Here is a 22,824-nt window from a genome sequence, read left to right as displayed (position 1 = left end):
TAGCCTTTAAATGGACAGCTCATGTATAAACGATTAATAAAAAGCAAACATGTAAAGATCTGTTTAGCCTGAGGTTAACAAAACTGCAATGTAGCAAGTGTTGAAATATGATTGGCAACTTCAGATCAAATAATTTTACTTCTTTAAAGATCTGACAATGTTAAATAAATTGCAAAAATTTTTTCCTATCAAAATTTACTCATTGGATTATCTAACCAAATGTACATGTATTTTTTCCTTGTGAACATCTAGCTTTTTCTTACTTCATAAGTCAAAAGAAGTGGTTCAACATTTCTAAAAGTCAAAAAGGGTCTGGAGTTGGGGCAGGGAAGTAACTATAAGCTTGAGTATTAGCTCCTTGCAGCTGGTAAGCCAACCAACCTGCTCTAAACGCTCCAAAATCAATTTTTTCTTTGACTAGTTCTAAAACCACTCAATTCCATTTTAACACCCTCCAACTAACTGCAGAGAAATCAACAAGGAACAGAGTGTCAAGAATCAAATATGTCACATACCATAATTTACAATTTGGGAAAGCTTTAATCTGGTCCGACAGAGAAAAGGCTTGCCCCAAGTGAATGGCCACCCTCCAGTTTTAATCTGCTCCAAACTGACATTAAGGCCTTTGGTTCTGGTGTGGTCAGATGCCAAGGAAGGTTGCAACAGGTCCGAAGGAAATACTAAGGACCGGGCAGCAAATCTGCCTCCACCCACATGGATTAAGTATTGAACGGGAAATTGGTCATCACCAACAACCAGACCTTGCAGAACCATCAGTAAATAAATAACTCGGGACTGCAGAAGCGCGCCCGCCACGCAGACATCGAGACGGCGTAAAATCCACTAGGCATCCCTTCCAAGCGGCACCTCTTTGTGTCCTGGGATTTACACCCTTCCCCCCAGAGGCCCGCACATCGCGAGGAAGAGGAGAGCTAGGCTACCATCTCCCCTGGTACCGCCTGCGCGACCTCAAAGGCAGTAGCGCTGGCCCTCTCCCTGCTTCTGGCCGGGCACTGGCGAACCCCACTTTTCTGCGACACGGGGAGGCCGATTCCCCGGGAAGATCTAAGCCTGCGTGCAGAGGCTGCTCTCCGCAGCTCCTCGGATCCGCCCTCATCCCATCCCCAGAGTAATGATGGAGCCCTGGCTCCGTACCGGGACAACCACGCACCCTTCCACAGCCCCTTCCAGCCCCTTCCCCTAGTTTTGGACCGGTTGCAAGCCCCGCCTTCCTCCCCAGGCCCAGATCTCCCTCCAGGGCCCACACTCGGGGCTCTCCGCCGCCCCCCGAAACCAATCCAGGACCCAGACAGCAGGCTGAGCGTCAATCCATTCCCTCCTGTCTTTAAGCGCAGTGCCCTGCCTTGGGCCTGGGGAAGGGAGGCGGGTGACCGACCAGCTCCGGAGGGACCCAGGGCCCACACTCACCATCCTCCCGCCGAGTCCCTCCTCCTCCTCCTCCTCCTCCTCCTGCCTCCCCCGTTACCAGGGGCAACTCCTGCGGCACCGCCCCCGACGTCCCCCGTACGCACAGCGGAGGAGCAAAGCAGCAGGACGGGGCGGGGTCCAGCTCCGCTTTCCCCAATGTGCGCAAGCGCGACAATGTGCCCTCCCACTGCGCAGGCGGGCTGCTGGAGCGGCTGGAGGCTGTGGCAGGCTGGTGGAGACCCAGGGAATGGTGAAAACTCGCCCACGTGGCTGGCGGGTCCCACCCGGCCTGTGATTGGTCCAGAAGGAGGGGCGTGGGGGCGGGGCGAGGGGCGGTTCCCGGGCCGAGGCCAGAAGTGCACCCTGGCCAAGCTGCTAACGCGGGGTGCATCTGGTAGCAGTTGTCTGAGTGCGTTCCTCCCGGGACCAGGTAAGGGGTCTTGGGAGGAGTCCGTCTGCCACATATACCCCCAGTCCCCACATCCCGGAGGGAGCTTGCATTTCTGTCCTGACTCTGCCCAGGCGGGGCTGCAGCGCGGGCTGGGCTTCCACCTGCCGAAGCCACGTGGCAAGAGAAGGGTCTACCTGTGGACCTCTCCTTTCTGGCCCCCAGCACCTTCGTGTGCCGGGCTGAGGGGCGGGGGAGTCATGGGTTGCGCATCCATCTCCACACACCTGTGTTAGAATCCGGGCTGGAGGACTCCTGGTGGTGGGAGGCTGCCTGTCGGAAGGCAAGAAGGTGCTTGAGGACTGGCCCTGAGGGCTGGGGTGAGCTGATAGCGGGGGTGAAAGACGTTTTGGGAAGGATAGTTTCGTTGAACTGCGTTGGACCGGTCGGTGCGCCGTCTGCAGCCCCGAAGGAGGCAAAAAGGGGCCTGCACTTTACTGGCAAGAAACAGTGGGAGGGATTCTGGGTGCTACCTCCCACCCCTTCCCCGTGCAGAGGACAGAAAGAAGAGTTATAACATTTGTGCCAGGTCCTATTCCAGATCTTGGAGACACAGCAGGAGGCTAAATCTGCCCCCATGGTAATTACATCCTTCCTAGTGAAATGCTTTTCATACAAGATTCCATTTCATTCTCACAACCCTAGAAATTGGTTATTTTAAGCGATAAGAGTGGGGACTTGAACCTAGTACTTTCTGACTCTTGAGGAATTATTAAACACCATTATTGTATTGTCCATGTTGGAGGAACAGAGTGGTTTATACCTGAGATGTAAATCCAGAAGTTTTTAAGAGCAGATAAAGTGTGGGCATGGATGATACACCTGGAGTTTTACAGTTGTGTATGTGCCTCTTACCTACCTCATTGGGTTCTTGTGAGGATTATATGAATGATTATATGTCAAGTACATAGAACACTGCCTGGCACATAGGAAGTGCTATATGGGGCTTAGTTATTATTCTTATTTTTTTATTTTTTGGCCGCGCGGAACGGCATATGGGATCTTAGTTCCCTGACCAGGGATCGAACCAGTGATCCCTGCAGTGGAAGCGGGGAGTCTTAACCAGTGGACCGCCAGGGAGGTCCCATGGCTTAGCTGTTGTTAATAGCTTCATCCAGGTTTTGGGCTTTGCTGATTTTATGACCAGCAGGCTTTTCAGCCTAGTTAAAATCATTGGAATGAAGGCAGATTTTCCCTGAATGGTCCTTAGCTTTTTATGCATTCAAGTAAAGTTTTTTTAAAAACATCTGCTACCTGCATACCTGCTTCAGATGCTTGGAGAGAAAACTCAGTTCAGAACCTTGACTAAGGAGGTGCAAGGTGAATGGTTAATTCAGAGCATGTACTCTTTCAATCCACCCATCTCTAGCCTGTTGGTTCTTTTGTGAAAGAGGCAAAGCAGACTTCTCTTTCTAAGTTGCCTGGTGTCTAACATCATGGTTGCCTCGGAGTCACATGATTGTACAAAAGCATATACTACCAGGGCCTGCTGGTTTAATTATTAGTCTCATTCTCCAACTTGCTCTAGGCAGCCTTGACACCAGCCCTCGCCATCTCAGTGGTCTTTGTGTCTGAACTTCTTTTATTTATTTATTTATTTTTAAATTATTTTTTTTGGCTGCGTTGGGTCTTCGTTGCTGCGCGCGGGCTTTCTCTAGTTGTGGCGCGGGGGCTACTCTCGTTGCAGTGCGCAGGCTTCTCATTGCAGTGGCTTCCCTTGTTACGGAGCACGGGCTCTAGGTGCTCGGGCTTCAGTAGATGTGGCTCGCGGGCTCTAGAGCGGAGGCTTGGTAGTTGTGGTGTACGGGCTTAGTTGCTCCGCGGCATCTGGGATCTTCTCGGACCAGGGCTTGAACCCGTGTCCCCTGCATTGGCAGGCGCATTCTTAATCACTGCTCCACCAGGAAGCCCTGTGTCTGAACTTCTTGAGTCTTTGACTCCCATCTTCCTCTGATGGGAATACAAGCGATGATATTTTGTTTTTCTCCCTACCTGGGGATTCAAATAGGAAGATCTTGGGTACTTCCCCCGCACTTGCAAAAGGATACAACAGAAGAGGTTCGGAGGCCTGTTTTCCAAACTCTGATACTGTCTGCCAGAGAAAATCAGCTCTCCCTGGAAGGACGAGCATTACTTCAGGAGAGGTAGTAGGTTATATCATTTTTTAAATCTTTTCCCTTCTTCCCTCCCTCTCTTTCTTTCTCTTTCTCTCTCTCTTTCTCGAGACAAGCACCCTGTAGTGGATAGAGGACCTATCTAGGTGACCCTAAGCCTTGTAACCTGTGGTTTTTTTTTTTTTTTTTTTTTTTTGGCACCGCGCCCTCAGCAGTGAAGGGCAGAGTCCTAACCACTGGACCTCTAGGGAATTCCTGTCTAAGCCTTGTAACCTTGGGAAAATATGGCCTTAGCTGTTGTCACATCTTTGGATAAACAGGACTGGATCTGTTTCCTGTTCACATTTATATCTGCCACAGTGCAGGACCACATGTGCCACAAATGCTCACCATGCTGGCTCAATCCATGTGAACCTTCCTAGGCATCAGTTTCCTCATCTGTAAGCTGAGATCCCTAATGTCTTTGAGCTGTGACATTCTCTAATCCTGGAAGGAAAGGGAGGTATTGGTTAGTCACCTGTTTGATTTCCACCTCCCCCTGTTCCCTGTAGTGGAACCCTGGATGTAATAGTCACCTTTTTAGGAAGTATTAGATATGGTTCGTGTAGGAAGAGGGATCATAACTGTTGAAGAAAACTTAAGACCAGTAGGACTCAGTATAGGAGGGGCAGACAATTTGCAGCTTCGTGAAAGAAAGCTTCTGTAACCAAGGCAGGTTCTTAGTTTGACAAAAAAAAAGGGGGGACATCCTTGATGCCCAGAGAACCCAAGAATAAGTTGGAATGCATTTCAGGCAGGCAGTAAGTGCTTTTAGAGGGCAGATGAGGGCTATAGCGTGAACCTTATAGTCTGTTAGGGGAGGCAAATTTTACACTGATAACTGTAAATAACAAGAAAGTGACAATTACAAAAACCCAGCTTGCTTCAAAGGAGGACAGGATGCTATGGGAGTATGTAACAGAAGGGCTTGAGTTTGCCCTGAAGGAGTCACGGAACTGCCCCCATTGGGGGCCATTAGCGTGGGGGGAAATGTTGAGACATAGAATTTAGATTTTTTTCCCTTTATGTTTTACATAAGACAGGACTGGGCAGTTCCTATCCTGACCTTGGTAATGAAGGCAAAGGTTCTTGCGTGATTTAGCAAATGATTACCCCCTCATGGTAGAAATGCTTCCATTGTGAAAGTCAGAGGACTTTCCAATGTTGGATTGTTGGGTTGAGGGTGGAGAGGGTTGGCTGAGAAGTGTGTGTGTGTGTGTGTGTGTGTGTGTGTGTGTTGAGGGGGAGGCATAGCATTTGGGACTGTCTGTATCCGGTGCGAGTGTGGGTCTCTGTAAGCCAAGGCCAACTCCTTTTCCTTTCTGTAGAGTGAAGGAAAGTGAACTCTTTCCCCTCCCCCCACCCCTGGCTTCAGTTGGGACTGGGTGAAATGTCTTTGGTCTTTGGACCAGCCTGCAGGAGCCGAGTCAGCCTGTCCCCAAAGGGCAGAGCCCAGAGCTTTCTCGTGGGCTCTGTGGTGGGGTGTGAGAGGGGGAAGCCGGAGTCCTGGCAGTGGGCTCTTGCTGTGACTTCCCCCGAGAGGTTGCCACCGAGTCACTGAGCCAGGGCCTCCCAGGGGTGCTGCGGAACCACCGCAGTGAGCCTCTCCTCCCTCCTGGGGAAGTGGCTCACCCTGAGCCATCAGCTTGCTGAAGTCTCTCCCACCCTAACAAACAGTCTAAAAATTGATCGCCTCTCTCGCTCTGCCTCATCTGTTGGCTTCTGCCTGCCACCTCGCTGGTTGTTCTTTCTCATCTTTTTGATGGGTTACCTCTTAAATACAGTGGTTTTTCCGGGTATGTCCTTGGATCGCTGCTCTTCCCAGTCTGTGTATTCTCCCTGGAAAACTTTATCTGAAACTACCCCCCACCCCCGTGCTGCTCCCTCACTGTTTTACTTCTAACCCAGATCTCCACGCTGAGTTTTAAGCCTAAATATCCAATTGCCGACCGACTGGACCTTTTTTTTAGCAAATACTCGAATTCTTGTGCTAGGCGTTGAGGCAACGGTGGTGAGCAAAATGGACGCAACTCCTGGCTTCAAGGAGCTTATGGCCTAGTGGGGGAAGGTGGGCATTAATGTAAAACCACAGAGTATCATGACAGACTGGCATGGCTCTGAAGGAAAAGTATGGAGCCAAGAGGGCTTATAGCAGAGCAGTGGATCTAGTTGCATGGGAGGGAGGAAAGGGGTCCTTCAGAGGATTCTCTGAGGAAAGGAGGTGTGAGCCAAGATATGAAGGACAGGTAGGTGCTTCCTTGCAGGTCACTCAGACTGTCTCTGCAGAGCAAAAGGCTACTATTTTTGGGGGTGGGGGGAGCCCTTGAAATTATTTGCTAATGCACCTGCTTTTAAGGCTGCCGTTTATTCTGAGGTGTACTTCCTTTGCAGCCGGAATAACCCATGGGTCTTTATTGAGGCAGTGATCTTGGGTGGAAGTTTCCTTTCATTCTACTACTTAGTATAAAACATTTATTTTTTACTAGGTCTGCAGCTTCCATCAGCGATATGTTTCCTTCCCCTAATATGAAACACTGGCTTCGTTTGCTCAAGTCTGTGAGTGCTTTTGGATTTAGATGATTGTATAACTCAAGAAGATAGCTTTTTTTTTTTTTAACATGTTAACCACTATCATTTTCACTTTATATACTTTGGCAGTGAATTATTACAAAAATTACTTCTGTAATTTAAAAAGACAATGTTTTCAGAATGAGAAAAACAAATGGCCAAAAACATATGAAAAGATGCTTAATCTCATTAAGAATCAAGAAAATACAAATTAGGGACTTCTCTGGCAGTCCAGTGGTTATGACTCCGCACTTCCACTGCAGCGGGCACAGGTTTGATCCCTGGTTGGGGAACTGAGATCCATCATGCTGTGTGGCATAGCCAAAAAAAAAAAATTTTTTTTTAATTAAAAAAAGAAAATACAAATTAAAACAACAATATTGTTTCTGCCCATCAAATTGGCAAAAAAAGAAAAGATTTATAATACCCATTTTGGTGAAAGTTTGACTAAAGCAGCATTATCACACACAACTCGTGAAAAATCAGTTTGTATTATAAAGATTTAATTTAAAACATGTATATCCTTTGATCCAGCAATTCCACTTCTAGAAATCAATCCTAAAAATATAGTTGCCATGGGGACTTCCCTGGTGGCTCAGTGGTTAAGAGTCTGCCTGCCAATGCAGGGGACATGGGTTCGAGCCTTGGTCCGGGAAGATCCCACATGCCGCGGGGCAACTAAGCCCGTGCGCCACAACTACTGAGCCTGCGCTCTAGGGCCTGTGTGCCGCAGCTACCCAGCCCAAGTGCTGCAGCTACTGAAGCCTGAGTGCCTAGAGCCCGTGCTCCGCAACAAGAGAAGCCACTGCAATGAGAAGCCCATGCACCACAACGAAGAGTGGCCCCTGCTTGCTGCAACTAGAGAGAGCCCTCGCACAGCAATGAAGACCCAACACAACCAAAAATAAATAAGTTTTTTTAAAAAAGACAGCATTAAAAAAAAGATACAGTTGCCATATACACAAAGTGATGTGTGGAAGGGTGCTCACCATAGCAGTGAAAAACTGAAAATAACCCAAATGTCTATCAAATAATGAAATTAAGGCACATGGAATATTATATAATCACTAAAAAGAATGATAGAGTTGTATCTCTCAAATGGAGAATTCTCTAAGATGTTAAACGAAAAAAGTAAGTTGTGTAGCTGTGCCAGATAGTTTATTGCTCCTTAGCTCCAAATCTACCCTTCTTTGCCCTGTTTTATGATACTGGATGTTGTAAACATTTTTCCTTTGCCCTTTGATATGATTTTAAGCTCTACCAGCAGAGGGCGCTGGAGGAACACTGATGAGGAAGGCGTAGTCTTCCAGGTGCCTGGGTGCTTGCCTATTATCAAGTTTCAACAGCACCCCACCAGGCAGCTTCCCAGTGAGTTTCAGCAGCACCCGTGTGGGTGTCTTCCCATTGAGTTCCCTCAGCATGCCTGTGAACAGCTTCCCAGAATCTCAGTGGCTTCCTGGCGAATTTCGTCAGTGCTCCAACTCAGCATTCCAGCACATCCAGTTTCCTGCCTGCCAGCCCTTCAGTGGGCAGCAAACTTTGAAGAGGATAGCTTTTTAAATCTTGCTCAAGATGTGCCTGCGAACTTGTAATTCAATATATATGGAAAATCCTCAGGTGATTTTTTTTCCCAAGAAAAAAAAGACAAATGACATAGTAGTAGAAGATATAGAAGTAAATCTGAAAATTGTTCCTTAAAAAAAAAAAAAGGATGAGCAGGTGTTATTTAGTGAAGAGGGGAAGGAATAGCATCCTGGACTAGCATTTACAAAGGGCCTGAGACACGTGGCAGCCTCGTGCGTTTGAGAAAGTCTCATAGCACTTGAAACTCAACACAAGGAAAGTCAAACTCACTGTTTTCTCCCTTAAAGCCTATTTTTCTATATTCTGTCTCAGCATGTTATTTTCCCAGTCAGAAACCCTGATATCACTCTAGGTATTTGTGATGGGTCACCTGGGCTAGGCCAGAGAAACTCCCCAGGACCCCCTCTCTGCTATATTTCCAGTTGGAGGGGCCTCTGAGGGAGAAGCAGCCAATTTGTAACAAACACACTCTTTTAGTTATTAGACCAAACACTGATTTAGGTACCGTGGTGAAGGGATTTTGCAAATGTAATTAAAATCCCTAAGTGGTTGGCTTTGAGTTAATCTAAAGGGAGATTATCCTGGGTGGCCTGACCTAATCAGATGGAATCCCTTTAAAAAAGGTCTGGACGCCCCCCCCCCCCCCACCACCCTGAGGTTAGAGATTCCAGGAGGGAGGTAGGGAGGGAGGGAGGTAGATAGATTGATCGGTAGATAGATGGATAGATAGAAAATCTTCTATTGGTTCTGTTTCTGTGGTTGAGCCCTGACTGATAGAATATTCCTCCTATACCCTATCACTTAGCAAATCCTCAGATTCTGCTGCTTTAAAAGCTTCTCTTCTTTTGATCCTCCTCCCAGTTCTGGTGCATCTGGGTTCATTTGAGCCCCACTTCTTGCGTGGATTGTTGGGGGTTCGCTTCCAGCTGGTTTCTGCATCCTGTGAGGTCCTGCCATACCCTGTTTACTTTCATATGATTTCCCAGATTGTTCTTTCTTTTTTTTTTAGTAAATTTATTTATTTATTTATTATTTATTTTTGGCTGCATTGGGTCTTCGTTGCTGCGCGCGGGCTTTCTCTAGTTGCGGCGAGCGGGGGCTACTCTTTGCTGCAGTGCGCGGGCTTCTCATTGCTGTGGCTTCTCTTGTTGCGGAGCACGGGCTCTAGGCGCGCGGGCTTCAGTAGTTGTGGCACACAGGCTCAGCAGTTGTGGCTTGCGGGCTTTCGAGCGCAGGCTCAGTAGTTGTGGCGCATGGGCTTAGCTGCTCTGCGGCATGTGGTTTCTTCCCGGACCAGGGCTTGAACCCATGTCCCCTGTCTTAACCACTGCGCCACCAGGGAAGTCCCCAGATTGTTCTTTCTAAACTACACATCTCATCTTGTCACTCTCCTTGAAATCTTTTAATGGCTTCCTGAAATTTTCAGGCAAAAGTTCAAAAGCCATAGCTTTTTTTACATTTTTGCTCCTCTCGGCATATAGATCATACTTCTTTTGAAATTTTTTTTTAGTGGTTGCCCTAGAGTTTGCAATATACATTTACAATGAATCCAAGTCCACTTTCAAATTATACTGTCCCACTTCACTGGTAGTGCAAGTACCTTATAATAGAGTCTTCCCAGTTCCTCCATCCCATCTGTTGTAGCATTGCTGTCATTCATTCACATATTGATAAGCTATAGTCACTGAACACTTCATTGCTACTTTGAATATATTGTTATTATTTTGAACAAATTGTTATCTATTTGTTAACTGTTAACAATTAGAATAAGAAAAATAAATATTTTATTTTACCTTTAATTATTCCTTCTCTGACACTCTTTGTGTAGGTCAGACTTTATGACCCATATCATCTTCTTTCTCTCTGAAGAACTTCTTTTAACATCTTGCAAGTCAGGTCTGTTGGTGACAAATTCCTTCAATTTTGTTTGTCTCAGAAAGTCTTTATTTTTACTTCATTTCAAAAGGATTATTTTGCTGGATACAGAACTCTAGGTTTTTTGTATTTTTTTTCTTTAAACATTTTTAATATTTCACTCTGCTCTTGCACGGTTTCTGAAGAGATGTCCAATGTAACTCTTATCTTTGTTCCTCTATAGGTAAGGGTTTTTTCCCTCCCTCTGGCTTCTTTCTTGATTTTCTGCAGTTTGAATATAATATGCCTGGGTGCAGATTTTCTGATAGTTGTCCTGCTTGATGTTCTCTGAGCCTCCTGGGTCTCTAGTTTGGTTTCTGTCATTAATTTTGGAAAATTCTCAGTCATTATCACTTCAAATATTTCTTCTGTTCCTTTTCCTCCTCTCCTTCTGGTATTCCTCTTATATGTATGTTGCAACTTATGTAATTGTCCCAAGGTTCTTGGATATTCTATTCTGGTTTTTTTTTAATTCTTTTTTTCTCTTTACTTTTCAGTTTGGGAATTTTCTTTTCTTTTCTTTTTTAAAATATTTATTTATTTATTTGGTTGCGCTAGGTCTTAGTTGCGGCTCGTGGGCTCCTTAGTTGTGGCTCATGGGCTCCCTAGTTGTGGCATGCATGTGGGATCTAGTCCCCTGACCAGGGATCGAACCTGGGCCCCCTGCATTGGGAGCGCAGAGCTCTATCCACTGCGCCACCAGGGAAGTCCCGGGAATTTTCTGTTGACACATATTCAGGCTCACTGATTCTTTCCCTGGCCATGTCAAGCCTACTGATGAGCCCGTCAAAGGCACTTTCATTTCTGTTACAGTATTTTTAGTTTCTAACATTTCCTTTTGGTTCTTTCTTAGAGTGTCCATCTCTCTGCTTCCATCATCCGTCTGTTCTTTCATGTTGCCCACTTTCCCATTGGAGTCCTTAGCATATTAATCATAGTTATTTAAAATTCCTGGTTTGATAATTCCAAAGTCTCTGTCATCTGGTTCTGATGCTTGCTTGCTCTGTCTCTTCAAACTGTGGGGTTTTGTTTGTTTGTTTCTTTTGTTTTGTTTTTTTGCCTTTTGGGATGCCTTGTCCTTTTTTGTTGAAAGCCAGATGTGTGTGAGGTTTTACATTTTTCTGGCGAGGAGTTAGGTTGTGATTACTGTTTGCTAAAGCTGTAGGGGTCAAAAGTTAAATTTCCTCTGGTGTCCTTGTTTTTGTCTCCCCTGTTGTCTTTGGGTTTCTAGACACCTCTTCTTAAATAAGGTCTGAGACTTGTGGTTCTTTCTGTTGTTATTCTGTTCTCCCTGTTATTATATGGGAGCCCTATACCACCAACAGTGTGAGGGGAGGGGGAGTGTTCTATAGTCCTGTGATTAGGTGCCCCTGGACCTTCACAAGTCCTTCTCAGGTTCCCCTTACTCCCTTTAGGTGAGACAGGAAAGCTAGAAGGGTTGGAGTTGGGCGTTTCTCTTCCCCCAAGTCAGTTAGGTTCTGGTGAGACCCAAGGTAGTTAGGCTCTGGTGAAACAGGCTAGGCTCCTTTGAGGGCAGGCCTTGTTAAAAATCGCAGAGACCTCTGGGTCTACTTCACAATGGCCACTTTTCCCATCTCCCTGCCAGAAGCACTAAGGAATTTTTCTCTGATCTTCAGCCTGAGAACCTGGTGGGCTCCTGGAGGTAAAACAAAAGTGTGTCTCCCCACACCGCCACCAATGATTGAATCCCCCTGGAATTTTTAACTCTCAAGCTTGTCCACACTGAACTTCCAGCAATTTGTCAATTACAGTTTAAGTTTCCTATGGTACTTGCCCCAAGGGGTGGGGGGTGGGCTTCTGTTCCCCACTAAGCTGTGATTCTCTGTACCTGCCTGCCTCTCCAAGTTTGGGGGCAGTGGTTTGCCCTGTGACCTCAATTCTCTGATGGTTCTAAGAAGAACTGTTGATTTTCAGTTTGTTCAGCTTCTTTTTGTTGTGAGGACAGGAGTGACCATTTCCAAGCTCCTCACATGTCAGACCCGCCTTAGTTTTTCAAGTCATGGATTCCAGAACCTAATTATAGGCAGAGGTTCTGAAGTTAGTCAGGCTGAATTAAAATCCTGGCTCTGTCATTGGCAAGTGCTTGTGTGACTTGGCAAAGTCACTTACCTGTGCCTTGGTTTTCTTATCTATAAAATGGCATTAAACATAAGAGTATCTATCTTATAGGGTTATGGCGAAGATGAATTCAGAAAATGCACGTCAGGCACCAAGCAGAGTGTCTAGTGTCAAGTAGGAGCTCAGTAAGTGTTAGTGTTGTCACCATCATCATCGGGTCCCCATGTGCACTGTGTGCTTTAAACACTGGCTCTTCTTCTTGCCTGGGTTACCTCTCCTCCATCTATCTGACTTTTATGCATCCTTCAAAACTTTGTTTATTTCTTGTTCTCACAAAGCATGTTCAGAATCCCTCATCCATTTTAGATAAGGTGATCTTATAATTTATCATCCAAACTGGGACACTTTTGCGGTTGAAGGGATGCTTTTAATAATTACCACCGGACAACAAGCCCCGGCAAACCAGGAGACGCAGTCATCTCAGTTTTAGTACCTCTTCTCTGGCTTTCTGCTGCTCCCCGTGTCCATCAGCGGCATTGTCGCACTACTGTCCTTGTTGACTGACTTGTCTCTCTCCTGTTCTGTAACGCCTTGAGGGCGACAACCATGGCCCGGGATCTCTCATAGGGCCGGCGTGCACCACACACACACACACACACACACACACACACACTCTGAAATGAAGGTGATCATGCCATTGTCGTTTCCATCTTTATCAGTGATTGTTTCTACTTTCAGTGTGATCCCATGCCTCTTCCTCCTTCAGATAGATCTATCCTACCTTCTGGGGCTTCACTCACATTCCACCTCTTCTGGGAAGCCCGCCTTGATTTTTGTGTCCCCCTTCTCAGCTCCCTCTCATCTCCTGTGCTTATTGTTGCTGTATGTATTATCTGTTGTTCCACAGGTGGGCTCTTGCTCCCCAGTCAGACTCAGCTCCCCAAGGACAGGCACTGTACTGTCCCTTTTCCCAGCCTCGCCCACAGCATGATCAAGCACCAGGCTGGCCACCAGCAGGCACTCAGGAAACACATGTTGGTGCCCAGTTGCTCAGACTGGTGACCATTCACTGGGCCCTTCCTGAGCTGAGTCAGATGATGCTAGCGGCTGGTGAGAGCAGTCAGTCTACCATAGCGGGAGGTGCTAAGGGCCTCCAGGGCAGGCTTTGAGGACAATCTTCATTTTTCCTCTGTTCCTGAAGTCCACAGTTTTATGTGTGAGCAGGATGGAGGCTGACCTGTCTGGCTTTAATATCGATGCCCCCCGTTGGGACCAGTGCACTTTCCTAGGGCGGGTGAAGCATTTCTTCAATGTCACGGACCCCCGCACCGTTCTGGTACCAGAGTGGGAGCTGGACTGGGCCAAGGTGATGGTGGAGAAGAGCAGGTGAGCGGTTAGGGGAGTGGGCTGGGGGCACTGGGGCGACGTCGGTGGGTGCCCTAGGGACGAGGTGGAACTGGAAGACGAGGGGCTAGGCAGAGAGCTCAGGGAGGAGGAGGAGCTGAGAGCAGGATGACTCGGGGCCAGGGGTCAGGAGGTAACACCGCCTGTGGTCCTTGGTGGCAGGATGGGGACCGTGCCCCCAGGCACGCGAGTGGAGCAGCTGCTCTATGCCAAGAAACTGTATGACTCGGCCTTCCACCCTGACACCGGGGACAAGATGAACGTCATTGGGCGGATGTCCTTCCAGGTCCCCGGGGGCATGATCATCACGGGCTTCATGCTCCAGTTCTACAGGTGCGACCCGGGAGCAAGGCAGCGCCAGGTGCAGCCGCATGGACCTGTTAGGCAGGGAGCCATAGTAGGATGATAGTAATAGCCGTCTTTATGGATCCCTGACCAGCAACCAGGCACTGTGTTAAATTCTTTGCATGTTATCACCTCATTTAATCTCAGCAACCCTACAGAGAGGTACTTTTTCATCTCCATTTTATAGATGAAGAACTGAGGTTCTGGAGAGGTTATGTGACTTGTCCAAGTTCACACAGCCAGGAAGTAGTGGTGCCTGGCTGTATAAACTGAGGCAGGCCTCTCAAGAGTGCTCAACGGATGAGCTATTCTCATTCCCTCTTTAAAAAGTACTTATTCAACAATGAATTTAATGTATTTTTATAATGTAATATCCAAGTAAAAAAATTGGGACACCCTTTCAGCCCAGTTGGGGAGAGAAACTTTCTCTGTTGTTCCCCCTTTCTCTCTTCCCTCTCCCCCTCCCTCCCCCATGCATTCAGTTACCCAGTTGTTGAGCCTGGCCTTGGGCCAGGTGTGGGGAGTATAAAGACTTTAGTCCCTCCCTTCAAGGGGTGCCCAATTTTGTTGAGACCAAGAAGTAAATAGTTACCGTCCAGCTTGTCAAGTGGTAGGTTAGGGGTAGAATATGGGGTGGTGGGAGCAGAGAACATAGAATGACTAACTGTGTCTCAGGAAGGGCAGGGGAAGGGTTGGGAAGGTTCCAAGGAAGAAGAGATCTCTCAACAGAGCAGGATTCAGCCATGTATGGAAAGGGTAGGGGGCGTGGATGCTCCAGTCAGAGGGACAGGCTGTGCAAAAAAGCCCAGCTGCATGAAACAGCATGGGAACAGCTTGGGGAGCGGCAGGTAATGCGGTTTGACTGGTGTGCCCCAAACCCTCTTTCCATCCTCCTCTCTGCCTCTCTGGGCCTCCCTCCTGGTAGGACGATACCGGCAGTGATCTTCTGGCAGTGGGTGAACCAGTCCTTCAATGCCTTAGTCAACTACACCAACAGGAATGCAGCTTCCCCCACGTCGGTCAGGTAGGAGACCTGAACCCCAGGCCATCCATGTGGGCCTGGAGCAGGTGGCTGTCCTCTTGCCTTCAGGGGAACAGCCCTTCTAAAGGGTTCCAGGGCCGTCAGTCCTCCCTGGGTGGGACCTGCACTGGGCAAGTGACCAGGTCTCCCTTTTCAGGGTTTGGAAGTATTAGGCTGACTAGGAGAGTATCTTCTTCCTAGACCAATTCAACATTCATTCACTTACTCATTCATTCATTCTACAAATATTTCTTGAGTGTGTATTAGGTGCTGGGCATGGTTCTAGGTGCTGGGGATACATTTGAGTAAGACATGTGTGCTCTCTGGAGTTTAAGGTCTTTTAAGAAAACAAGCATAGGGACTTCCCTAGTGGTCCAGTGGTTAAGACTCCATGCTCCCAGTGCAGGGGGCACAGGTTTGATCCCTGGTCAGGGAACTAAGATCCCGAATCCCACATGCCGCATGGCGCGGCCGAAAAAAAAAAAAAAGGGAAAACAAGCGTAATAATCTCAGACTGTGATTGCTGCCATTAAGGAAATAAATAGATAACAAGACAGAGACAGGCTGTTCAGGGAAGTCCTTTCTGCAGAGCTGACATTTCAGCTGAGTTTTGAAAGATAAGGATTTAGCCATGCAGGAGCCCAGGGAAGAATTTCCAGGATAAGGAGCAGCAACATGCAAAGGTTCTGAGCAGGAAGGCGTTTGGTGTGTTTAAAGTACTGAAAGGAGGCCAAGGGGACTGGAGCAGCTGAGTGAGTTGGGGGGAGATCACAAGGTGAGGCCGGGGACAGACCACATGAGCTTCTCAGGCATGAAGCCACATTTCTAGCCTTTATCACTCAAGCCATCGTCCTGCCCTCAGCCAGCTAGGGTCCCCGCTCCCAAACATCTCTCTCCTCCACTAGGCAGATGGCCGTTTCCTACATCACTGCCACAACCGCTGCCGTGGCCACTGCTGTGGGCATGAACATGTTGACAAAGGTACCGTCTGGGGTTGCTGTGGGCGTGGTGGCCACTAGGCGGCAGCAAAGTCCTAGGGAAAACTTTTTTTTACCAGGCAGGGGCCGTTTCCGGTCTGGATGAGTTGGGTTTGGCCAGAGCCCAGACAAGTAGTGGGAAATTCAGCAGGGCTGCGCCCATTCGGTCTTTCTTGGCCCTTTGAGGGAGTTTGGGTTCCCCGACTGGGTGTCAGGATGCGTGGCAGTAGCGAGGTCTGATTTCTTGTTCTATCTTCCTGAAGCCCCTTCCACGCCCATCTCCAGGGAGCCTGACCTACTCCCATTGTTCTCTTCTCCCACAGAGAGCCCCGCCCCTGGTAGGCCGCTGGGTGCCCTTTGCCGCTGTGGCTGCGGCTAACTGTGTCAACATCCCAATGATGCGACAGCAGTGAGTACAGGGATCCCTTTTCCTCCCTACAGACCGTGAGGCTAGCAGGGGAAGGGCAAGAAACCAAGGCAGTGGGTGGCTCGTTGGGGCTGAGGTGGGTGTGGGGAGGGCTGCCGAGCTGCGCTTCTGAAGGTTCCCTGAGGACTGGCGGCTCCAACAGTGACGGCTGCAGGAGTGGCGGGTGACTTAGGTTTCATCTGTGACGTGTGTTGTGTATGATGGGGAGCAGGGGTGGGGCGTGAGCGAGGACCTGTGGGGTTTGGCACTAGCTCATGTCCTTTCAACTGCAACTGTATTTGAGTTGTGAACTCGGCCTACTTCCAAAGCCCTGGGGATGCCTTACAGAATGAAACGCATCAGAGCGAGGTGTCCAAAGATAGAACAGAACCAAGAAGCTTTGAGGAAGCCAGAGGGGCATGAGATAGATGTTTTCCAGGCACCAGGCTCTAAGCGTCACAGCAGGAAAGGTGAAAGGAGAAACCCGCTGTGTCTCACAGCTCTTGTTTCTTGACTAGAGAAAGTATAGATGTTCCTCTGTTATAAAATTTAATGATGTAGTAGAGGTAAAGCACCCCAAATGGCGCCTGGACTGTAAAAAAATGCTGCATTAAGTGTTAGCTACTGTTGCCCCTGTTCCCATCAGTGCCTTCCTCGTCATCACCAGTATCTATCTATAAGGCACATTTTCTTGGGACTAGTAGCAAATGGAAAGTGATCACAACCGCCCTTGCAGAAAGAGCACACCACGGAATAGTCGTGCATGCACACCGCTCGCCTCCTCTTCCCCTCCGCCATCCAGTTGCTCCTTCCAACGAGTGAATGAGTCCCCACCACCCACCTGGTCTTGGATGGAGTGCTGTCAAGCACTGGCCTGAGACTGACAGCTCCTGTTTGGGAGCAGTCACTGTGTCAGGCACTGGACTTAGCACTTTGCAGGCATTATCTTGTTTAATCCTCACCAAGTCCTATGAAGTGGGTGCCATGATTATCCCCATTTTGCAAATGCGGATAACTGTGTCTTTAGAAGGATTAGGGAACTTGCTCAAGATCATACACTTGCTCTGCAGTTTCCGGATTCAGCCTAGGCCGTTGGGGCCCAGTGCTAGCTCTCTGAGCCTGTGCCCTAGGTCACGGCTGGATACCACTCTCTGGAGTGGGGAAGGGCGCTCCAAGGGCCAGCTGCAGGAGGTGGCTTCCTATAGCTTGAGTGCCCTGGACTTGGTCCCCTGGTGTTTCACATCGCTGGCAGTCTTCCAGCACCCCTTTCCCATATCCAGCACCTCCTGTCTGTGTTTAGGGAACTCATCCAGGGCATCTGCGTGAAGGACAGGAACCACAGTGAGATTGGTCATTCCCGGGTGAGCAGAGGCCTGCCTTTGGGGTGGGAGGAGGGAGTTCCCTCTCAGACCCTGTCCTGTTCTTCGTGGTTAGAGCAGGCCTGGGCTCTACTATAGGGCTGAGAAACCTTCTCCCTGACTCCATCCTCCTTCCCCATCGATTTTCCCTCTATATCTCTGTTCATGTCTTTTCACCATCGTTTCTGGTCCTGAAGCCATAAAAATGTGGCTGGGTGGGAGAGGGTCAGGTGAGGTCACTCAACCCCTGACTGGTCCATCCCTTCCTCTTTACCAGCTCAGACTTGGCCTTGACCCTGACCCAGCCCTCTGGTGCAGCCTATGGATACTGGATAAGCTCATTCCTGACAACTTACTCTTTTCTGCCCTCAGAGAGCTGCGGCCATAGGCATCACCCAAGTGGTTATTTCTCGGATCACCATGGCAGCCCCTGGCATGAGTAAGATGGGGAAGCCCTCCCATCCTGGGGGACCCTGGAACAAGTGATGGAGACCTCAACCACACTTCGGGTGGGGGGTGGGACCTCAGCCTCTATAGACATGCTTCTCAAACTGGTTTGCTTGAGTGCCAAGAGCCACAGGAGAGCCACACTGTAATTCCTGGAATGTCAGTTAATCAGAGATTTGGTGGAGAAAGTTATTTTCATTTAACAAATATTCCTTAAGTACCTACAATGTGCTGGACACAGTGTGGGGTGCTGGGGAGACAGTGGTAGAGAAAAATAAGCCCCCTGCCCTGGTTTTGCTGTCAGCAGGGGCATGTTACAGAGCAGGATACAAAACTTGCTTCAAAGATAGTTTTGAGAAGGGTGCTCTGGGCCTGCGGTACTTGTCTTCCTGTTATAGGTGTGCAGGTTGAGGAGTTTGGGAAGCACCTTCTGCCAGGACTTGGGGGAGGGGTGGGGCATGGCCACGCCTACAGTCTTCCATTCTTCTCCTGGGGGAAGGAGGGGGAATCACTCAGTCTGTGATCCGACTTCGACTTCGGAAAGGGATCTGGGAGGGAGTCTCATAGCCTTTCCCCTGGTTTCTTCCAGTCCTGCTGCCGGTCGTCATGGAAAGGCTGGAGAAACTGCGCTGCATGAAGGTGAGCGGATTCTCCTTTGCATCTTCCCTGCCCAGAACACACCCATGCTGGGGGCTCCTGACCGTCTTACCCTTCCCTCTTGCTCCCACCCTGCACCTCACTCAAGTAGGGCCCATCCCAGTGCCTGCTGGCTGCCCAGTTCTCGGCCTTGTCTGCTGAGAGCAAGGAGAGCCCCCTCCCCGCCCTGCAGAGCCAGGGTTTCCCGCCTGCGGATTTCTAGCTGGGTGACCGGCGTGGGTTTCACCTCGAAGTATGTAAGTACCACGTGGGTCTCTCTTTTGTCTGTTTCTGTGCAGAGAATCCGGGTGCTGCACGCCCCATTGCAGGTTCTGCTGTCCGGGTGTTTGTGAGTATCATATTTTCTCGGTTTGGGGGTCTATGGTGGGGTGCCCAAGATCTGTCTTCTTGTGTCACCCATGTTGGAAAACATGTACTCCTTTACCTGACTTCAAAAGCGCCCGGGCTTGAACGCCTGTGGCCCCTCTGGCGCGCTCTCACCCCTTCTTTCTGAGGGCGCCAGGCTGGCACTGTGCACACACTGGAGTGGAAACTGGAACTCTTGGGGGTCCTTCTGTCCCAGGCTCTCCCCTCTGACCTTAGGTCTTCAGTAGTTTTAGAGAAGAGACAAAAATGATGAGATCATCCCACCACAAAAAAGAAATGAATTATGTGATGTGATAGAGGGGTTAGCTCACGCTGGTGGTAAACTTACACAGTGTTACATGTCAGTTATATCTCAATACATCCAAAAAGATGAGCCATCGAAAATGACAGCACAGCCTGGGCCCGTCAAGTGTCCCAGCCTCACATGGGAGGAAAGCATCACGAGTCCTGGCAGCATTCTTAGGTGCCTGCCCTTGACTGGACATGTCCCAGCATTACTCATACTTTGTGAGGCCATGAGGCTAATGACAGCAACCAAAGCTAACATGTATTGGATGTTTTCTGTGTGCCGCCACTGTGTTGATGTTTCACATCTATATTTTCACCTAATTCCCTCAGCCCTCGAGGTGTACATACTGTCATCATCTCCTTTCCCAGATGAAGAAACTTGCCCACGCGTCTCTAGCTGGTAATTGCTGGAGCTGCGATTGGATCCTTAGCAGGTCTAACATTATTCCAGGCTGTCTTCTGCTAACTGATTTCCCACTGAGGGAGCAGTTAACCATGGGCTGGATGTGTCACACATGTTATCTCATTTAATCCTCACAGTAACCCTGCAAAGTAGGTACTCTTGCCCTCCCTCTGCTGGCTCAGAGGGAACTTGCCCAAGATTGCACAACTAGGAAGTGGCAGAGCTGGGGCACGAACCTAGGTCTGTTAGATTCCCAAATCCTGTAAAACATGGTCCTGGATCCGCATCCTCTGAGAACTTGTGAGAAGTAAAGACTCTCAAGCCCTTTCCCAGACCTACTGAATTAGCATCACATTTGAACAAGCTCCTCGAGTTCCTTGCATGCCAGGTGAAGTTTGAGAAGCTCTGCCCTCACTGTTCTCCAACAGCCCGGGCATTCAGTGAGTACAGCAGCAGGACCCTGAGTTCGCACCCCGCGCTGCTTTCCCTAAACATCAGGAATTGCCGGTGGTCATTAGGGCTGCTGCTCACACTCCCTGGTGACTCCATTACCTTCTTCATCTGCTTGAATGATGGGTGGGTGGGGTGTGAGGGGGGGTGTGGGGGGGGCTGATTTTATCGTGTGCTAGAGTGAGTCTCCAGGCACCAAGAGACCAGGAGAAGGGTTGGAGGGAGAGGAGCTTTGGCGCCGGCTCCCCCTTCCTTTGAGGGGCTCAGCGATGGGGTGTGGGTGGGTCTGTGAGATGCCAGACACTCCCTAATGCTTTGGTTTCTCCTTTCTTCCAGCCTCATCTTCATGGTGCCAGTGGCATGTGGGCTGTTCCCGCAGACATGGTATCAGCTGTTCATTCCTCACTTGGTTTTACTGAGCACCCTGTCCCTGGTCTCCCTGACCTGCCTGGTGTCCCGAAGGAGAGAGGGAGGGGCAGGCAGGGAGGCATCTGTCCAAGGACAAGTGCCTGTCAGTCTAAACTCCGGGCCTCTTGACCCCAGGTGAATGGTAAACTGAAACAGAGCTCCAAGGGGCAGAGGGATGAGTTGCTCACTCCCGGTGGAGCAAAGGCTGCCTTGGAGAGAAGGTGGGGGAACAGTAAGAGACTTTCTGTCCCTGCTGGTTGAGTTACTAGATCCATCTCCCTGGCTGGATCTGGTCTTCGAAATTGAACAGGAGGGTAGGTACTCACTCTGGCTGTTGTTTGCCAGAGGGTGGATGGCTTCGACCTCTCTGCTTCCCTTGCATGTCCTGGGAAGGGCAGAGGGGGTGGGTGAGGAGAGATGATGGCAAAGGGAAGGTAAGCATCAGACTGGGGTGGTGGGTTGAGGCGGAGGACTAGCTCCAGGAGACCAGGCATAGCTTGAATAGATACGGAGACGATGCCCGTTTCCCTTTCCCTAGTACTCTCAGCGCCGTAGTCACCTGCTACACATCTCCTGTGTTCTGAGCACCGAGCTTGTAATCTTGAAGAAGACGGAAGTTTAGCACCAGGGAGATGAAGTCAGGGCTCAATAGAAGTAAAAGCAACATACTGTAGTGTACGGAGGTCATTAATAATTCTGATGGAAAATGGGCAAGGGCTTCTTAGAGGCGGCATCTGAGTTGGATTTTATCTGAGGGTAATTTGCTCCTCGTCCAGGTGGCACACTTATAAGCCCCTTCTCTCTTCTCAGTGAATTGCCAGTTTCCTATCTGGAACCAGAGCTCCAAGACACTATCAAGGCCAAGTGTGGAGAACCTGTGCCTTATGTCTACTTCAATAAGGGTCTCTAAATGCCCCACCCCAGCAAGGACCAGTCCATACCCATATTTACCAGCTCCTCCTTAGCCACTGTGGATTCCTGTGCCTCGTTCCTCTTTGCCAACAGGGCCTGTAGGCCAGGGTGGATTTTGGGGGATGAGGGTGGGGGTGGGAGGATGCCTCATGCTTCTACCCAGGCACCTGGGTTTATTGGACTCCAGGGGATAAACGTGAACAAGGGGAGAGAGGCCAAGTCTTCTATCTGCTCTCCCCTAACCCCTGTCCCCTGGTGACCAGCAGCTGAGACCCTCTCAGGGAGAAGGTGCTGGGACCTGGGGGTGACACTCAAGCAAACCATTTGGAAAAATTAGGAAACCTTTAAGATTCTGGTTCCAGCCAGGATTGAGGAAGGGCCCCTCTTCTCTTCCTCCTCATCGGCTCTCAGGCAAGGGAACCTTTCACCTGTGTAGTTCTGGCTCCTTCAGGAAGGGGAAGGGAAGAGGCCAGGTCACCTTGGGACTCCTCTTTGCTCTTCCCCACTCTCCTCCCCAGGGCCCCCTGGTCAGAAGGCTTCTCTGGGAGTCTTGCTAAACTTGAGTTTATCAGGCACCCAGGAGTTTTAGTGCAAAAAAAAAAAGGGCATTGTGTGAGGCAGCAGAGTTTTGTGGTGCTTCAAGCCCTACCTGTTGACACTGGCTTTGTTCTCCTGCCCCTAAAATCATATCTGATTCTATTTCTCTGTGTCTAAAAGATAAATCCACTGACTGTGAGTAAAAAGGATGTAGGTAGGCATTAACTGCACATGTTAGTGGGTTAATTTCCTGGCTACCTCCCTTCCTCAGCCCATTGGGTTAAACACCAAAGAAAGACTGGTGTGTACTGAATAGGAAAGGGAAGTTTTATTTGGATGCCTCTGAGAGGAAATCAACCAGGACCAAAGAGCCTTAAAGGACACACAGCAAAGCGCAGCCGCTCGCCCTTCCCAGCCTGGCTGCTCTAGGTGATTTCTCAGGCCCTTGAGGGAGAGGGCTTTTGTGGCTGACCTGGGGCCATGTCTGTATGAGTTTTGTGTAGTCGAATTTACTGACTGATCGAAGGATATCACTGTGAATCGAATGCATTTCTTGAAAGAGCACAGCGAACTGTCTGCACGCTGAGTTAATAAAGCCTGGATGGAAAGCAGGATCTGGTTTTACTTTGGCCTTGGCGTGGAGGAGGGTATCACAACTATAAGGGGAACCT

The 22,824-nt window shown here is 49.1% G+C and overlaps 2 protein-coding genes across 8 annotated transcripts in view; one reads left to right on the top strand and one right to left on the bottom strand.

Moving 5' to 3' along the window:
- The window catches only part of ARL3 (ADP ribosylation factor like GTPase 3), a 31,573-nt gene extending 29,994 nt beyond the window's left edge, over positions 1-1,579 (bottom strand). The window contains exon 1 of the mRNA XM_061193844.1: positions 1,429-1,579. Within this exon, the coding sequence (XP_061049827.1) occupies positions 1,429-1,431 (3 nt within the window). The 5' untranslated portion in view covers positions 1,432-1,579. The remainder of the gene's footprint in view (positions 1-1,428) is intronic.
- A 193-nt stretch (positions 1,580-1,772) lies between these two features.
- On the top strand, positions 1,773-22,764 carry SFXN2 (sideroflexin 2). Of its 7 annotated transcripts, none has more exons than XM_061199549.1 (13): positions 1,773-1,858; positions 3,885-4,020; positions 13,399-13,560; positions 13,741-13,911; positions 14,849-14,947; positions 15,850-15,925; positions 16,245-16,330; positions 17,628-17,688; positions 18,058-18,124; positions 18,722-18,771; positions 19,068-19,117; positions 20,633-20,680; positions 21,515-22,764. In XM_061199549.1, the coding sequence occupies exons 3-13, from the start codon at positions 13,400-13,402 to the stop codon at positions 21,612-21,614; spliced, it is 969 nt and encodes a 322-aa protein (XP_061055532.1). In that variant the 5' UTR covers positions 1,773-1,858; positions 3,885-4,020; position 13,399; the 3' UTR covers positions 21,615-22,764. The 7 variants fall into 7 exon arrangements, with proteins under 7 accessions (XP_061055532.1, XP_061055454.1, XP_061055789.1 ...); XM_061199471.1 differs by having other exon boundaries at positions 13,376-13,560; XM_061199806.1 differs by lacking the exon at positions 3,885-4,020 and having other exon boundaries at positions 13,464-13,560.
- The last annotated feature ends 60 nt before the right edge of the window (positions 22,765-22,824 follow it).

Source organism: Eubalaena glacialis, chromosome 1, assembly GCF_028564815.1.
Source record: "Eubalaena glacialis isolate mEubGla1 chromosome 1, mEubGla1.1.hap2.+ XY, whole genome shotgun sequence".
NCBI classification, from domain to species: Eukaryota; Metazoa; Chordata; class Mammalia; order Artiodactyla; family Balaenidae; genus Eubalaena; species Eubalaena glacialis.
The sequence above is the reverse complement of the archived record's forward strand: the minus strand, read 5'-3'. Positions and strand labels throughout refer to the sequence as shown.